Source organism: Phyllopteryx taeniolatus, chromosome 9 (assembly GCF_024500385.1).
Source record: "Phyllopteryx taeniolatus isolate TA_2022b chromosome 9, UOR_Ptae_1.2, whole genome shotgun sequence".
NCBI lineage: Eukaryota > Metazoa > Chordata > Actinopteri > Syngnathiformes > Syngnathidae > Phyllopteryx > Phyllopteryx taeniolatus.
In genome coordinates this window covers 22,665,647-22,683,389 of record NC_084510.1, presented here as the reverse complement: position 1 = coordinate 22,683,389, position 17,743 = coordinate 22,665,647, and the positions used below count along the sequence as shown (strand labels likewise).

At 41.7% G+C, this 17,743-nt stretch overlaps 3 protein-coding genes across 5 annotated transcripts; 1 reads left to right on the top strand and 2 right to left on the bottom strand.

The window, feature by feature from the left end:
* Nucleotides 1-1,321: 1,321 nt before the first annotated feature.
* On the bottom strand, nt 1,322-4,530 carry hdhd3 (haloacid dehalogenase-like hydrolase domain containing 3). Of its 2 annotated transcripts, none has more exons than XM_061784151.1 (3): nt 4,376-4,530; nt 2,555-2,893; nt 1,322-2,390 (listed from the first exon to the last, which is right to left on the bottom strand). In XM_061784151.1, exons 1-3 carry the CDS (start codon nt 4,388-4,390, stop codon nt 1,989-1,991), a joined length of 756 nt encoding a protein of 251 aa, XP_061640135.1. In that variant the 5' UTR covers nt 4,391-4,530; the 3' UTR covers nt 1,322-1,988. The 2 variants fall into 2 exon arrangements, with proteins under 2 accessions (XP_061640135.1, XP_061640136.1); XM_061784152.1 differs by lacking the exon at nt 4,376-4,530 and adding an exon at nt 4,039-4,177.
* trub2 (TruB pseudouridine (psi) synthase family member 2) lies at nt 4,175-7,307 on the top strand. Its single transcript, XM_061784150.1, has 8 exons — nt 4,175-4,432; nt 4,525-4,653; nt 4,781-4,855; nt 4,932-4,993; nt 5,080-5,161; nt 6,409-6,481; nt 6,558-6,694; nt 6,773-7,307. Exons 1-8 carry the CDS (start codon nt 4,315-4,317, stop codon nt 7,039-7,041), a joined length of 945 nt encoding a protein of 314 aa, XP_061640134.1. The 5' UTR covers nt 4,175-4,314; the 3' UTR covers nt 7,042-7,307.
* On the bottom strand, nt 7,246-17,682 carry rab44 (RAB44, member RAS oncogene family). 2 transcript variants are annotated; one of them, XM_061784149.1, is made up of 10 exons: nt 17,620-17,682; nt 11,892-17,464; nt 11,468-11,520; nt 11,300-11,385; nt 10,880-11,008; nt 10,717-10,798; nt 9,494-9,608; nt 8,387-8,485; nt 8,233-8,309; nt 7,246-8,143 (listed from the first exon to the last, which is right to left on the bottom strand). In XM_061784149.1, the coding sequence occupies exons 2-10, from the start codon at nt 17,448-17,450 to the stop codon at nt 8,059-8,061; spliced, it is 6,285 nt and encodes a 2,094-aa protein (XP_061640133.1). In that variant the 5' UTR covers nt 17,451-17,464; nt 17,620-17,682; the 3' UTR covers nt 7,246-8,058. The 2 variants fall into 2 exon arrangements, 1 of the variants encoding a protein (XP_061640133.1); XR_009790056.1 differs by lacking the exons at nt 7,246-8,143; nt 8,233-8,309; nt 8,387-8,485; ... (1 more) ...; nt 11,300-11,385; nt 11,468-11,520.
* Between the last annotated feature and the right edge of the window lie 61 nt (nt 17,683-17,743).

The window sequence follows — 17,743 nt, the reverse complement described above, 5'->3', positions numbered from 1 at the left end:
TCCCCAAAAACATGCGTGATAGGTTGATTGAAGACTCTAAATTGCCCGTAGGTGTGAATGTGAGTGCGAATGGTTGTTTGTTTCGATGTGCCCTGCGATTGGCTGGCGACCGGTTCAGGGTGTACCCCGCCTCTCGCCCGAAGATAGCTGCGATAGGCTCCAGCACGCCCGCAACTCCAGTGAGGAGAAGCGGTACAGAAAATGGATGGTTGGATGGATGGATGAATCAACTGCTGATTGCTGCCAATGCTCCATGACGCCTCAATTGCATCAAGACACGATTAATCAGCAATTGGACAGAGTTCTTAATCGACTAATTATGTCTCTAGTGATGATAGGATTGAAAACTCCTTGATGTTTTACCAGAAATATTAGTTCACGAACAAACTAGATGCATGTTTAATAATGTACAGATGCTGAGGCATGTTCCCTCATAACAAAGTGTGTCCCTGCTTTCTGCTCTCATACGCTTTCCCCCCTTTTTACAATCCCATTATTATACAATTGGATTTCTCCAGAGCCTTTTAGAGCCGTCTGGCTGAGCCTCTGAAACAGCTTTGCGTTAAGCAGCTCTTCCCCGGAGAGCTAAAATATACATTAACGTACAAACGTCAAGAGGTGAAAATAAAGGTGAAAAAAATGAACGTGAAGCGCAGACTGCGTTGGTCATCACATTTCAACGCTCGGCATCAAGGGTTTGTCGTAGTGAATCTTAACACATCTCTCTTGACCTCCTAAATCTGATCTTGGACTTGTGTCAATCCTGATTCCCCATAAGAGGCTCTGCTTTGAATCGCACAGCCATTCTGGTCTTTTCCCTGCGATTCCTCTTTTGGTTCCTGTTTGATCCCCACAGTCCAACACTCAGACTATCTGCCTTGGACCAGATGGCTTCAAATAAGAGTATTTTCAAAGCTATTAGGGTTAAGAAACTGTGGCTTGCTCTCACTGCTAAATTGTAAAAGCATGTTTGTTATCTGCACTGTAGTTTTGTAAAGCTTCACAATTAAGTAGAAAACTGCCATGGGCAAGTTATGGAATTGGCTTATTTATGGGTTTTATGGTGATTAGCATGGCTTACTAATGGCGCATGTCTGCCTCAGTGTTCTGGAGTGTGAGGTTCTGTGGTCCGATTCGCAGCTCCGGCCTTCCTGTGTCAAGTTTGCATGTCGTTACCCTCACGGCATATTTGCCTATAGGCCGTTTTTTTAAACGTTTTCGGAAAACAAGAAAAAACAAGTCCGGTTGCCTTGATTCAAACTTCCGGATAACCATGACCTGGAAGACGGACAAATCTACAGACAAAGAAAAAAATAAAAAGCACCATTAATATTTTTATTGGTAGTTTTAATGACGTGACTAAGTTAATGATGCAATTATGCTAATGTATTCACCCTTAGTTACATGGGTTTCCTGCCTGCAGCTTTCTCCCACATAAAAAAAAACAAAACATGCATGTTAGGTTTATGAAAGACTTTCAATTGTCCACGGGTGTAAACGTGAGTGTGAATGGTTGTTTGTCTGGAGCTGCAGCTCAACCACAACCCTAATGAGGAAAGGAACTCCAGAAAATTGATTAGTGAAAATATCCTATGCCCTGTGCTGTATAACTAGGGATGCATATTAATTAAACTATTACAATTTAAACTAAAATTCAACATTATACTGTGTGTCTCCCATTTCATAATTACATATATCTTTTTTTTTTTTGACAAATGAAATGAACCCAAGTGCTTATTATGGCCCACTTTTGAATTGCCGATTACGGTGGACCAAAGATGTCAATACTAGACTAGTGGTTTAGACCCACACTACAGGGGGCACCAATATGACTCAAACTGGGCAACTCACACTATGGCACTGTTCTCCGCAGCTTTTCAAGTATTAAGGATGCAAAAAATCATTTAATTAGATGAACTATATTTCGCGAGAATCACTGTCAAAGGACAGTTCTGTGATGTTGACATACTAGATAATAAAAAAAATAATCAGGAGCATTCATCCATTTGTTTAAGTCGTGCTGGCAGCTCATCCAACGATGAGAACCGATGCTCTTTTGGAACATGATGTCGGTCTGAGTTATTTGTTCGGTCTAAGAGGAAGCCGTGGATTCCGGCCGAGCGAGAAGCCAGGTAATCATTCACGTAATGGTCCCCGACGTGAACTATGCTGGTTGGGGGCACGCCGCACTTCTGCATGGCCTGATCAAAGATGGCCGCATGGGGCTTCTCGACACCTGCTGCCTCTGACGTCACCAGAAAGTTGAAGTGAGAAAGCAACCCGCAACTGCGTAAGATGGCTTCCAGGCGGTTGTCAAAGTTGGAAACCACTCCCAGTTGCAGTCCTAGTGAGGAGCAGCTCACTAGAGCTGACTTTGAGTCTGGAAAAACCTCAAATAAAAGAAAGGACATTCATCAACACATTACTAACAAACAAAAAAAAGCACTGATGCATTAAAAAGTAAATACTTTATAAGTAGTGTAAATTGTTTTTTGGGCTTGCGAACATGCTAACACATAACCGGGGGGGGGGGGGGGGAAATCACATTATTTACCTCCCAGTTCGCTGCATTGCTAAAGTTCTGGTAGAGGTTGAGGGCCATTGTACTGAGCAGGTCCGGGTCACGCACGCCGCACTGAGAGAAGGTGGCCTTCACCACCGCCGTCCACCACGACTGTCCGTCCATTCCCTGAGCGATGCCGTAGTTAGGGAATCGGCTGCAATGATGTCCATACGCCCGGCGAAAAGCGGCGCCCACTTCGGCAGGCCTGAGGCTCAGGCCCATTCGTTTGGCCTCGTCGCAGTACTGCTCACCGACCGAGGAACGTACCCTTAGCAGGGTGTCTTTCACGTCCCACAGCACCCACCGCAGAGGAGCACGCATCACGCCTGCCTGCGTAGGACCCAAGACAACTTTACATTCCAGAAACTGTACCGCCACTGAGAATCCTGCATCCTAACAACACTGAACAGTCTGACATAGTTGGTAGACATTGACATTTTCTGCCATGACGTCCTCAAAAGTCTGATATGAAAATACAGGATGAGGGAATACATTGTTTCTTGCGAAATTCTTTAGTCTAGACAGTGATTTAATAGGCGGAGAAGGGCGGAATGAAGGCTGAATCACAGAAATGGGCAAAATGGCCAACTATTCCAGGGCCCGAAACTCTGAATGAGTCTCTTATTGAGTGGTAATTCAATTAAACTTGAGTGTGGGAACATCCAGAGCCATTCTAAACTCACATCCTGAAGTGACACGATAAGTATGAAAATTTAAAGGCATTTATGATGGAGTTGAAATAAAAATGAAATACAGGCAAACACAATTTAGCATTTTAATACTTTTTGTAGGTGTCGCTGAATTACGCTGCCCCCTACTGGCCGAATAGCGGCATCAAAAATTACATTACAAAATGTTTTTGAAGTCCAGCTGGGAAGACGTAACATAGGCTCAGATAAATTTGCACTGAAGTCACTGCCTAACAGCAAGGTTAGCTGGTGTTTTAAACTATAAAGCCATGACGATGAAGCACAAAATAGCAGTTTCACTGTTTAGACCACAATAAACGCAAGAAACGAAAGCCGGGCGGATTTACTTGTTTTCCCATTGACTCAAAGATTCGTCAAGTGTTCATAATACTGTGGGTGGTTGGTCAATATCAATCTTGGGGAAAATGTAGACTATATTTTATACGTTTTAATGTATTGATAAACACTTCTCGTAACAGCCTTAGCAACGCGGATTAACATTTCGTAGCGTTGACGAATCTGCGAATCCCGTTATGAAGATACTTCTTTCCCGTCGTCTCTCACCCGGAAACTGTGCCCGGAAACAACCAAGATGGGGACGCCACCTCCATTAAGTGTGAATAAAGTGTTTTAAAAAAATGTTAGGTGTACCAACAGGCAGACAATAACAAGCCAACGTGTGTTCGGTTGATAAATATTGTGGTGGTGTAGGCAAAACGAGACAAGGTCATAAACGTCTCACCGCGCATAAGGAGTATAAAATCGAAATAAAAATAAGTATCTTACGTGAGCACGTTCACCTCGTTTGCAGTTGTTGTGGACAGTTATCAAAGGTAAATATACACTCCACTATAATACGACGTTTACAACATTACAGCGGATCAAAGTGTTATATCGCAACCGGTACTGCAGGGGCGCTGTGTCGAACAGCCGCTTTCTAGCGCTAGCCAAACTGTAAACACATGCGCAGTCGTTCACGACGTGCTATTCTCCGCCCACTCGCTTTCGAGGCATGTTTGGTCCTCTAAAACTAGACATGCTTCATTAAATTTGTGTTAAACAATGGCCACTCCCGCTGTTCGTGTTTTCCGAAGGTTAGAGGGTTTGTTTTGCGTTTACAAACCTGCTGGTGTCCCATGGAAGCTCGTGAGGGACAACATCGAGACCAAGCTGCTTAAAGGTCAGACGTCCTCATCATGTCTCACTTCCCCAAATAATACACACATAATGCGCATATAAATACTGGATTACATCCGTGTACATATATTGCAGGTTTAGATGCTTTGCCATCGCCGCCGCTTCCTGAGCAGATCCGGTTTTTGTCACCACCAGGCGGTGACACCCTTTCACCCAAGGGGCTGTCAGCAGCCTGTGTCCCGGTCCTGTCCAAACACCCTTTGGGTATGTGGATACATACATGCACCTCTATCTACCTCTCAGTCACGTTTTTCTTGCCACGTATTATCACACTAGTTTGAATTGACTGAGAGAGTAAAACAAAAATAAAATCTTGAATAAAATGTTTCAGTAACTGGGCCTGAATTCCAGCATATTCGAGTTGGTGTCGGGCATCGTTTGGATACATTTTCCTCCGGTGTAATGGGTATGATCATCATTCTGTTCAAACATTTGTTTTTCTGAAATTCCTGATTTGATTTTAACATCCGATTTCCCTTAAGTTCTCGCTGTTGGGAATGGAAACAAGGCTCTGAATGACCTCTACAACAACAAAGTCACAAGGGTAATTTCATCTGCTTCCAACCTCAACAGCACCGTGATGTCATTTGCACACAATCCCCGTGGATTGAATGGTCTCTGGGTTTTCAGGACTACACGTTGGAGGGCGAGTTTGGGACTGCTACAGATGATTTCTCCCACACGGGACGAGTTGTGGAACAATCCACTTATGGTATGGCGTATTGTGTAATATCCACTTTCCAATAACCCCTCAACAATGCCATCCTTTTTGTCATAGCGACCTGATTTACACAAGAATAGTACTTTTGTTACATTATATGATCAGCATGTCATATTAACCTTATTCACTCTACACTATTGCATTCAGACTCTTTTGTTGTTTTTAAACAAAATATTGTGATAGTTCTTTTGCTTTACTTTACCCTTTATCTGTGCACTTTGGTTCAGTTCCGAAAGAAGCAATTATTGTTGATTCTCTTTTTTTACACCAAGTACCAACCCCAAAAATACTTAGCTCACCAAATACGACCAACATTACAATAGGCTAGCAAAGTAGGCTGTTCATCTAAAACAAGTTTTTATTCCTATAAAGTATATTTAATATTTGTGTAAGTCACTGTTACATTAAGCAAATTTTAAAGATTTACACTGTGCTAAAATGTAGGGAACAAGTACTTTAATAATGATTTGAGTCAAATATATTGCAGAGAAAAGTAAAATTAAAAGTAAAAGTAAAAAATTGTACCTAAAAAAATTAAAAAGCAAAGAGTTTTTATAGATTAAATGCAATAAAAGTTAAATCCTGTTGAACTGTACTCAGTGATTCTATTACATACTACTTTTTCGAAGCTCGGACACCTAATGGTACATGTACATACCACACTTTTGAGAATCGCTAGTTTAGTAAACAGTATAAGTGCAAATTGGGCTCTATGCACGCAACACTTTGGGGAGAGGTGGTGTGTTAACTTCCGGTCGGCATAGTGACAACAACGACAGCGTCACACTTGTCAAATTACGTGTGTTCCCATGCAGGTGGTCTATTGTCTGTGAAGCAAAATCTCATTTGTCTTTACTAGGCAATGTATCAAATGTCTTCGCACAGTTGCCTAAAACTGCTTAGTTGAATTGAAATGTTTTCAAGGTCTGAATAATTGATAAGCTTTTCAGGGCTTGAAAATTAAATTCTTTTACAACATGATCAATTTAGTTTAGAAATTGAAGGCAACTTAAGGAGCATGGATATTAACATAAAAACTTGCTTTCTGTGAATTTGTATGACAATGTTTGCATCTGTAAACATTGCAATGCATTTAAAAACATTTTTAAGGTGGTTAAAACGGATCTATAAAGTTAGGAGTGTTCCAACGTGACCTTTGAAAAAGACAGGAACCCTGTTATTACGACAGTCTTGACTATTGACCATGCACCATGAAACATCCCTTGTTTGCTCAACAGATCACATCACGCAAGATAAGATGGAGAAAGTTCTGGCAATGCTGCAGGGAGCAAATCAAAAGGCTTTGTTAACGTATGTCCATTTTCGCTCTTTCCAATAGCACACATTAAATCGAAATTATGGATGTGATTATGTTTACTCTTCACAGGTATGCCAACGTAGACATGCGGTCACAGGAAGCCTACGAGATGGCTGTGCAAGGTGCACTCGGTCCAGAGGGGAAGTCGCCGCCTATTTTGACAGGTCTGAGGTGCATTCGATTCCAGCCTCCCAACTTCACTCTGGGTAAATTGCCAGATTAAACACTCATAAACATGTCATTGAAAAGCCGTTATGCACTGATTTTGTTTAATATCTTCTCAGAGGTGCAGTGCCTGAACGAAACACAGAAATATCTGCGCAAAGTGGTGCACGAGATCGGACTGGAGCTGCGCAGCACGGCCATTTGCAAGGGAGTACGGCGCACCAGAGACGGCACCTTCACGCTGCAGGATGCCCTCATCCGCCACCAGTGGACGCCAGCTGAGGTCACGCGTGCTGTCCGAAAGTACCACGCCGCTAAGAAAAACAGACTAACAATCAAACAACCACCTCAGTCCTCTGTGAGACCAGAAGCAACTGAGTTAAGATAAGATGGGAAGGACACCTGACAGTCCCGAGATCAGAATCTCGAGTGTTGTTGGTCGCATTGTCAACATTTTCTTGTGACAAAAGCTTCCTTGTGATGAAGGCATTGCATTGTTGTCATGCACTTCATACCTGCAAGAGAACGGTGCTGGCTTGTCAGGCAGGAAGAATGCCCACAAAGACAGAAATGAACGAGAGAAACAAGAAGCTGTTTGTCGTCTGGAGCTTTATTAAGCAGCGTTTCACAATGCAAGTAAAACAATTTACGCAGCTGTTTGTGTTGTTTGTCAGTCAAATTATGAATTGACCAGCATCTGACAACACTTTGATTACCTAAAAGTAAACGTTACATTTCACAGCATTGTAATACATTTACAACCTATTAAACGTTAAGTATTACTCTTGTCAATCACAACAGTATACGACATCCATCCATTTTCTGAGCCGCTTCTCCTCACTGGGGTCGCGGGCGTGCTGGAGCCTATCCCAGCTATCATCGGGCAGGAGGCGGGGTCCACCCTGAACTGGTTGCCAGCCAATCGCAGGGCACATATAAACATACAACCATTTGCACTCACATTCACACCTACGGGCAATTTAGAGTTGCCAATTAAGTATACAACACTATTTGATTTATAGTCCTTTGGCATAGTTTTACTACTACTGTGTGTTTGTAACGCTATTTGAGATCGATTTTGACCACTTTTTTTCCCTTACAAATATTGGGGAAAAAAATGATATATCAATTTCTCCACTCGGAGCAACTATACTGTACTATAGCTGTTACGAGATCCATACAACATCATCTGGTCATCTACCACCATGCATTTCTAGTTACATGGAACTTGGTAGAAGCGGATATTGTAATTAAAGTTATTGTATTGAGAGCTCATTAGATTGTGCATGTGTACCTAATATTGTGACCAGATGTTTTTTTTCTTCTTTTTTTGAGCTAAATAAATTCCTCCCCAGATGCTCCGTGATAACACACTACAGTACTGCACCACTACTTCCTCCTCGGTTCAACAACATCCTGATTTCTTCTTTGGAGGTTCTTTATGTAATGCCAGCGTTTCCTGTCTTCTGTCATCTTTCTGACTCAACAACCTGGCAACAACAACAGGCACAGTGACGCACAAGCACCCTGAATATTAAGACATAATTGATATGTACATACCTACAAGGAAGATAATTACCTGGCAACTGCTTCCAAAGACTGAATCACGTTGTCGCCGGTGACAGCGCTGCACTCCATGAAGTCTATATTGAACTCCTATCAAAATAATACTGTAATCATCACTGGACATACTGTATGTGTTTCTCTTTTGGAGGGAGGAGACAAATTCATACCTTTGCAAGATTCTGACCCTCTTCAGTTGTAACAGTACGCTCCGTGCAATCACTTTTGTTTCCCAGAAGTAAAATGGGAATGTTTTCCATGGCCCCTTCCTGCAAACAATTAGTCGCACAGAAATTGGGTAAGAGTTTTGATTGACACAGTCCAATTTCCTAGAAAAATCAAGCTTCAGAGTCCTCCAAACACTTGCGAATCTATTTGTTATGCCTTTTTTTTTTTTTGTCGTCAGATTGTCACAGATGGCTGTTGCATATTGAACTGCCCCAAGCACAGTGATGCCTATTTCATGGAGTGTTCTGTGCTTTGGAGGGCAAAGCATTGCATAAACGCCAGGGCCCATTTCAGTTTTTATAAACCCAGCTAAGGGTGACGGGCCTTTGACTTATGACAAAATATGATATGACAGCCAAGCAAATGGTTTATGTTTAGAATTTTAAGCGTTGGTTGGATGGTGACCCTTGCATATATACAGGCTTGCTGGACTGGAAAAACTGCAAAGCTTGGTGTTCTTATCAGGAAACATTTTGAGGCGACGTTTTTTTTGTTGTTGTTTTTTTTTTAATAAATGGAACCACAAACAAGATGTTGCGATTGTCAAGGAAGAAGTTGATTGCCCTGGCCGCTGTAGCTAAATTATAATAATACAAATACAGTTACAGGAAAAGATTGAAAAAGAAGTATTATTGTATATACAACATATTTCCACATGTTGTATTGGTACAGCGTGGCGTGGTTACTTAATTTTTATTGTGAAGGTTTATGTGATACAACAAGGCATTTTCGATTGGCAGTTACATTTGCAAGGCTGTTCACTGATGATTCATATTTCGAATTGCAGCAAAACTATAAAAAACTAGTTGCAGAACACAGTGCACAACAGTTCAGTCAGTTGTGTTTGGCTGCGTCGCTCTGTGTGCAGCGGACCATAAGGGGTTGCATGTCTAGGACAAGCTAAGATAAAAATAATACAAAGAAAATAAGATTTTTCTGCAAACTGTAAACAATGCAAAACTTCAAGAGTCCCACAACACAACATTCAGCTGCAGATCAGCACATTATGATACAGGACCAAAACTTGTAATTATGCACAACTCACTCACCTGAATGCAGCTTGCCCAGTAGTGGACGGCGGTGAAGCTTTGAGAGGAAGCGATGTCGTACATCAGGAGAAATGCATGCGCTCTATGGAATATCTGATTGGTGATACTGCGAAACCTTTGAAGGCCGTAAATAATGTGAAAATATTATGTACAGGTAACACACTTAAACAAGGAACATATGCAATTTCAAATTTCAAGGGGAAAAAAAAAAAAAAGAGAAAGCAAACTAGTCAAACTGGTCTGTGACGACAGTAAAGGCTCAAATGTTGCTTGTGGTTTTAAGGTCCGATGACTGTGGCCTGCCAAATTCCCATAAAAATCACAAAACGAACTTTCCTGGAAAATGTGATCCTTGGGATTACACAAAATGACCACAATCCCATTAGTAAAGTTACAAAACTAGACATTTCTTTGTGGAAAGTATTTGACCCATTTTACTGAGCCAAACTGAAATATTCCAAAAGGTCATTAAGAGCATACATTTTAAGCACATGCATATGTAACAATAAGCCTCCTAATAGCAGCTCAGCTCCTTTGCAGCCACAGTTTATCCACTGAAGCACAAGGTGTTTGCGCATTGTAAGGATATGTACTGCCAGAACTTAATAGGAGACGCACAGAAATGTGGCAGAATATGAAATATGGCTGTTTTTCTATAGCGTTTATCCTCACTAGGGTTGCGGGTGAGCTGGACTAAATGCCAGCTGGCTGCCTTTGGGCAAGAGGCAGGGTACACCCTGGACTGCTTGCCAGCCAATCAATCAATCACAAGGCATATATAGAATAACAAGCATTTACATTCACAATCACACCTAATGACAATTTAAAGTCTTCCATGAAATGATCATGCATCATTTTGGAATGTGGGAGGAAGCCAGAGTACTGGCACAAAACCCACACGAGCACGGGGACAACATGACTCCACACAGAAAGCTCGGATTCAAAGCCCCAAGCTCAGAACGATGAGACGGATGTGCGAGCCGTTCTGCCGCCAGAAGCATGATCATATATAATTTAAATGCATCATAAAGTTGAACATTTGTTACATTTTTGATCATTAAGAAATAATGCCCTAATAGCTTTGAGGCTATGAAAAAGCATTTCTAGCTTTTATAAACCGTTTCACGTAGCTGCTGAGTTTAAACATGATACAATATATGCTTAAGCTTTTCTGGGGAACTTGCTAAGAGGAATAAATGTATGAAAATAAGCAAACGTCTTACCTTTCTTGACCTGCTGTATCCCACAGCTGGAGTTCCACAGGTTTGCCATCCACGATCACAGTCCACAAGCATGTATCAAGGCCTTCGAAACACGTTTACGTGACAATTATTCGATTTGACATTTTTTATATTGTATTTGCGAGAGTAATAATAAGACTTGTACCAGCCGAGGCGGGCAAATCCGGAAAGAATTTCCCATTTTGTGCTCGCTTCATGAAGGAGGTCTTGCCTACGCTGCTGTCTCCAACCATGACCACATTATAGGGGTTTGCTTTCAAGTCAGATGGCTTACCTGCCAACATAATAAGGATATCTTATTTAACTACATGACCAACTATTAGGGGCACCTATCAGTATGATGGGATAAAGTTACCAACTCAAAACTACCAAATAAAAACAATGGATTCATCTTGCGTTGGTTCTCATTACATAACGCAGGTAGTGTTGTGGCGATTGTCTCGTTCCCAATCTCCTATTTAAATGCTAAGTAGAGTGTGCCTGTGAATAATGCAGGTCATTTCATTCTCAGGGCATTGAATCGATCGCAACTGGAGTGCTCTGCTTAATTATTGTGTGTTTATACCAAAAGAAACATTCTGAGTGTCTTGCCCCAGGTGGACTCGATCCTGATGGGCTCGGGATGGCGTCACTTCCGCAGACGTCTTGTTTCTGTGATCATTTGGTAGTAAAATAAAAATTGGGCCAATGTAGTTGCATAGTACAAAGTGCAAACAATACATAGGACTCTGACCTCACAGACTTTGAAATGATGTTGGATGATGGTTCGGTATCACCTTCATTGCTCTGAAGATTCATGAGACATTCATTTGCAGCATTTGAAATTTTTTTTTTTTAATGACAGTAAAATGGGTGCATACACCTAACATAATGAAATGTGGATGATGTATTGAAATATTTTGGTTTTTCTACTTTGACATTTACATTCTCTGAATAAAATCTCAACAGCATTTTATTACTCGTGCCACCAATACCTGAGCAATGTGTAGGTTATTTAGGCTAATAATTCACATACAGTACCGTGGTTCAATATAGCAAATAAACAACAAAAGAGGCCCACGGCAGCAAATGGCTCAAATAAAAATGAATTTATATGAGATGATAGAAACTGTGGCTCAGGTTGAACATTTAAGTGTAATATTCTGTTTGTTGCTTACCTGTAATTCTTCAGGTCCCTGAAAGGCGTCATCAGCGTGTTGGTGTGTGCTTGTCTCAGGTTGTGTTTGTATCATGTTGTCGTCTTCACTTTGATTAGCATGAGTTTGTTGCACTCGGGACTTCCTGTGAGATCCCAGTTTGCGCTTTCTCCCCGCGAGTTCAAATTCTGAGAGCACATCAAGTTTGGACGAGGTCGAGCGTTTTTCCAAGATGTCACGTCGAACCAGATGACAGTCTGAAGTTCGATTTTCTTTGCCCGTCTGATGAGCCGGCGCTGTGCTTGGAGAATCACCAGTGTTTTCTTTAGTTGGTTCAGAACCCGAACTATCAGGCTTTGACTCTTTCTCTCTGCTTTGACAGCCATGTTCTGTCATAACATTTTGCACATGAGCTGCAAGCGCTACCTCTTTACTCGGATCCAACTTTAGCTCCAAGTCCCCCTTTGACATGGTTCCTAGATTTCTGCGCGTGGAACCCATCTTTCTTTTTTTATTTGTCGAGTTCAAACTGGGACTCTTCAAGTTTTTATCAGGGGCTCCGTCACTCTCTGTTATTATCCCTTGTATATTTGATAGCGCGCCCATCTGCTCTTCACCAGGTAGCCGAGTTGCAACTTGGCCTCGCATTACATTGACAATTGTGGCCGTACACAAAGATTCGCCATCTGAAAGCAGCTGCTGTTTTTTCTTACGCTCTGTGTCCACAGAGCTTATCACGTGGACCTCAGAGACGGGAACATAATCAGGTTCAAATGTCTCCATGCCGACCACCACGTCTCTGTCACTTCCCGTCACATCAGCTCCCTGGGAAGTAAAAAGATTAGCACCCCGGGAGGAAAGCTGCTCTGAAAAGGCAGTCATGACATCATGGGTGGCGGGTATCATGGGGTTACTTTCTCTGCTACTGTTGTGAAGCTCCGGGTCAGCCTCGACCCTGGTGAATTCCTGCTCTTCTTCATGCAATGCTCCAGCCTGTGCTGCGTCCTCTATCACTTCCACATTTTCCAGGGCTCTCCTATCGTGTTCTCCGTCCATTTCTGCCTCTCGTTGCGTGTTGATATGAGACCTGTGAGTAGAGCTCATCTTTCTCTTCTTAGTAGAAGTCAAAGACACATTCATCAGTCCTATTTGTTCGGAACTATCCCTTATTTCCTCCACAGGTTTTTCCTGGGCAACCTTCTTTGCTTGTAGAAGACTTTCCAGTGAGTCTTCCTTTAAAGATACAGCCTCTATGTTTTTTACCTGGAAGGTTTCTTCTGAGTCTCGTACATTCAAGCTGGATTTAGAGTAAACATTGGTTTGTTCATTGAAGATACACAACGTGTCCGATAGTTCCCCTTGAGAAGAGGCAACTCCATGTTTGTCTGAGTTTGGAGAAATTGAGTCTTCCTCTTGAGCGCTTAGTCTTTTCACAACTTCAACTTCTATTTTCTCAGTGGCTTTGAATATTGGCTTCATGTGTTCCTGTGATGCTTGCCGTCCTGCGCTCTCTGCTGCCACTTCCACGGGTTTGACCTTTTGTTTAAGCATTTTATTGATATTGTTCTCCAAATGTTGAGTACTATATCCTCCAGAAATGTTGAAATGCTCACATTGTTCCTCCATTTCCTTTTTTGGTAAAGAAATTAGGTCTTTTGTTGGCCCGCACTCAATGTTGGTATCGTTAGTAAGCCTATTTCTTTTAGTGTTTTGCATTTCAGCGGTTTCTTTTCTAAACGTTATGTCTTTAGTTTCTTGGCGATCCTTTTTATCTCTGTTGTTTCCATCAGCATCATCTGCAGATTCATTGTATGTCTCAGCAGCAAAGACCTTCACGTGACTCCCTTTATTCCGTCGACTAGATCCCAGTTTTCTCCTGTTCCTAGCTGGGCTCAAAGTTTCGCTGTCTTCATTTTGGCCTGTTTCTAAAGCCTTAAGGTGTTTAATTGACATGGAGTCTGGATACTGAGCATCTCTGACTTGAGAAACATCAAAGTGCTCATGTTGTTCGTCTGTGGACATTTCTGCTTTTGGTGAGGAAATTGTGGCTTTCGCGACACTGTACTCAATTTCTGCGTCTTTATGAAGGCTACTTTCAGATGTGCTTGTCTCCGGTGCCACAATGGACACCTCTGCATCTACGAGTGGTCCACTCACCACATAATCAGCGCGTACATTTTCATTCTGTGGCAAACTTTCATTTTCTTCGTCTTCCTTCTCTGGCATTTCCCTGGAACTTGATGGGTCCGTTAGCAATTGGGTTACAGTTGTGCTTGAATGTGCATTTAATGTAATAAACTGAGAGAATCCTCCATGTACATTTCCTCTGACTAGATCAGCCATGTCTTCACCTTGAAAAGTGTTGAAACTGTCAATTTCTTCTCGATCTTCAACCGTCACTTCTTTATCTTCTCTGGGATAACGATCATCATCTCTACCGTCACTGTCCGTTTCAGCAGCAAAGACTTTTACCTTTAACTGTACCTCAGTTTCTAATAATTTAGCCTCCTTAATTAAATCGCTGTCTGGATGTTGGGCTGCTCTGACTTGAGGAAAGCTGAAGTGCTTTTGTTGCTCATCTGTGGACATGTCTGCCTTTGGTGAGGAAATTGTGGCTATTGCTACACTGTACTCAATTTGGCTGCTTTTAGATGTGCTTATCTCCGGTGTTGCAATAGACACCTCTGCATCAACAAGCAGTTGACTCGCCAAATAATCAGCATGCACATTTTCATTCTGTGGCAAAGTTTCATTTTCCTCCCCTGCTTTTGTTTTGGATTTAACAATGGAAAGTTCTTCCTTCTCTGGCATTTCCCTGGAACTTGATGGGTCCGTTAGCAATTGGGTTACAGTTGTGCTTGAATGTGTATTTAATGTATTACACTGAGAAACTCCTCCATGTACATTTCCTCTCACTAGATCAGAAATGTCTTCACCTTGAAAATTGTCCATCTCAGCTGTTTCCATTTTAAAGGTCACTTCTTTAATTTTTGCGGGATGATTATCATCATCATCATCATCACTTGTGTTTCTAGTAGCATCATCCCTAAAGTCACTGCACTTTTCAGAGGCAAATACTTTTACCTGGCTTCTCAATGACTCTCTTTGCTCATCTGCGCTGGCGGTGTTGCACTCGCTTTGGGAGTCAAAGACAAAACTTTCTTCTGGTTGCTCACTTGGTGAAGACAGTTGACTCTCCGCCATTCCACTTAAGATTCCTTTTGCACTCCGCACCACATCAGACATCTCTTGCGCTTCAATGTCATGTTCCCGACGTTGTGTGGGGTCTGTTTTTTCTGTGTTGATCCATGTCTCCATGGTATTAGATGCATAAGCCTTTTGATCTCTCCGTTCTGAAACCTTCATGGTGTGCTCGTTCATAGGGTGCTCCTTATGGTTGTCCTGGGGATTTAACCCGGAATCAAGAAAGCTTTTTGCACTTAAGTGAGGCATGCATGTTTCCACAATTTCATTGACAAGGTTTTCAATATTTGTATCAACATCACCTGTAGGTTCATCTATCAAGATTTCCCTGTCTTTTATATGGTCCGTTTCTAATAACTTAACCTCCTTAATTAATTCCTTGTCTTGATGTTGAGCTACTCTGACTTGAGAAAAGCTAAAGTTCTCACGGTGTTTATCTGTGGATGTTCCCACTTTTGGTGAAGAAATTGTGGGTATCGCTACACTGTACTCAATTTCTGCATCTTTATTAAGGCTGCTGTTAGATGTGGTTATCGCCTGTGTAGCAGTAGACACATGTAGTAGTTGACTCACTGAATAATCAAGATTTACATTTTCATTCTGTTGCAAAAAAGTTTCATTTGGCTCCCCTGCTTTTGTTTTGGAGTTAACAATGGTAAGTTTGTCCTTGTCTGGAATCTTCCTGTAATTTGATTGCTCAGTTAGCAGTTGGGGTACAGTTGTGTTTGAATGGATTTTTCCTCTAAGAGTCTCTAAATTGTCCATTACTTTCAGCTGTATTGTTTCCTTCTCAGCTGCTTCTATTGTACATGTCACATCTTTCATTTTAGAGGGATCATTACCGTCATGGCTTTTCTTTGCAGCAGCATCATCATCATCATCATCACTGCATGTCTCAGCAGCATAGACCATTTCACGGCTTCCTTTGTTCCGGCGACGAGACCCCAGTTTTCGCCTGTTCCTAGCTGGGCTGAAGAAGTCTCTCTTCACATCTGTACATGCATTGTTGTCCTTACTTTGGGATTCAAAGACAACAATATTCTCTGGTTGTACACTTTGTGCAAACAAATCCCCATCCAAATTTGTACTCAAGATTCCATTAGCACTCTGTTCCCGTTCGGCCTTTACTTGGTCGTCGATGTAATTTTCCTGAAAAGGTGAAGATTCGATTTTTTCTACATTGATCCATGCCTCGTTGGTATCAGGTGCCTGACGATGATCTTTCTGGTACAACACCTCTGTGTCTTCTTTCCAAAACTGTGCTTCCCATTTGTCATGTAGATTTAAACCTGAATCAGTTGGGCTTTTTACACTCAACTCAACTTGATGCGCTCCCACAGTTTCTTCTGTCAAATTTCCAGGACATTCTTGGCTATCTTCCTTATTTTCAGGTTTCACAATTTCAGTGTAACTCACTTGGTCAGATTTGGATGACTTCATTTCTTTTATTTCAAATTGGTTTGGAACCTGAGCACTTCTGACTTGTGAACAGTGAAAAGGCCCATGTTCCTCATTTGTAGGCAGTTCCCCAAATGGTGAGGAGTTCACTTGCTCAACATTGTTTTTAATCTCAGCATTTTCAAAGTAGCTGTTTTTTTCAGGGGATCTCTCTGGATAGCCCAGAAAATGTATTTCCTTTGATTTGACATTAAAAAGGTCATCCTGTAAAGATTCAGGCGCCTGTGGCGGGTCTTCATTTATATCTTCCCTTTCTGCATCCATAGAAATATGCTGCACTGCCATTGTGAACTCTGATTGATCATGTAGTTCTTCCTTAACTTGCCAATGTCTGCACGTGTTTTCCACTTGTTTATAGAAACCAATAACCCGCTTACAGTCACTTTCTCCATCATCTTGATCCAAATGCAATTTTTCACTTACGGGTTGATGTATCTCCACTTCAGCATCCAGATAGCTGGGATTCAAAGGCTCCAAAGCATGACCAGGTGTGTAGGCTGAATACAAATGTGTTCCATAAATTGAATCATAATCATAGTCTAGCTCACTAAACTCTCTTTGTGTAACTGCTTGTGCTGCTGGTGTCATTTGTGTTTGGAGTTTTTCTGCACTGACATTTTGCTCAACTTCCTCTGTAGGTTTGTGGTATGGTTCAACAGACGACTCCTCAGCATTGTGTCTTTTACTTTGCCTGCTTGAGCCAAGCTTTCTTCTGCTTGATTTCTGCTCTGATGAAAGTATCCAATGAGTTTCCAAAGGGGTTTGGCCTTCATTAGACAACACACTGAAGGTTTCAGCACTCTCTTCTGGTTGTACTACAGGTGACAGATCTGCTACACTCAAATCCTCTGGCATTTCAACACGTTTTCCCACCTTCCGACGAGAGCCAAGTCTCTTTTTCCCACTTGGACCAGACATGGTTATCTGTCCGCCTACATTTTAATTCAAGTACAGTATAAACACATTAAGTATACATGTAGGCTACTTATCAAATGTTAAGCACTTATTTGACAATTCTAAATGATTTTCAAGTTTCCAAACTATTTCATGCTTTCAAAAAATTTAGAGTTCATTTAGAAATACTTACCCTGATGTGTCTGTCAGCTAGCTAAAGTAAACGAGCAGTCACAACTGGAGGAGGAAGTCATATGTGAGAGGCGTGTCTTTGACAGCAAGTGACTGGAAGTTTCCTATGATTTTCTATATTACAA

Coding starts and splice junctions, on each gene's coding strand:
- trub2 (XM_061784150.1), top strand. CDS start 4,315: ATGGCCACTCCCGCTGTTCGTGTTTTCCGAAGGTTAGAGGGTTTGTTT. Junction 4,654..4,780: donor CCTGTCCAAACACCCTTTGG/GTATGTGGATAC, acceptor AAAATGTTTCAG/TAACTGGGCCTGAATTCCAG. Junction 4,994..5,079: donor ACAACAACAAAGTCACAAGG/GTAATTTCATCT, acceptor CTGGGTTTTCAG/GACTACACGTTGGAGGGCGA.
- hdhd3 (XM_061784151.1), bottom strand. Junction 2,391..2,554: donor GCAATGCAGCGAACTGGGAG/GTAAATAATGTG, acceptor CTTTTATTTGAG/GTTTTTCCAGACTCAAAGTC.
- rab44 (XM_061784149.1), bottom strand. CDS start 17,450: ATGTCTGGTCCAAGTGGGAAAAAGAGACTTGGCTCTCGTCGGAAGGTG. Junction 10,799..10,879: donor GGATTTGCCCGCCTCGGCTG/GTACAAGTCTTA, acceptor CGTGTTTCGAAG/GCCTTGATACATGCTTGTGG. Junction 8,144..8,232: donor TCTTTGGAAGCAGTTGCCAG/GTAATTATCTTC, acceptor TGTTGTTGCCAG/GTTGTTGAGTCAGAAAGATG.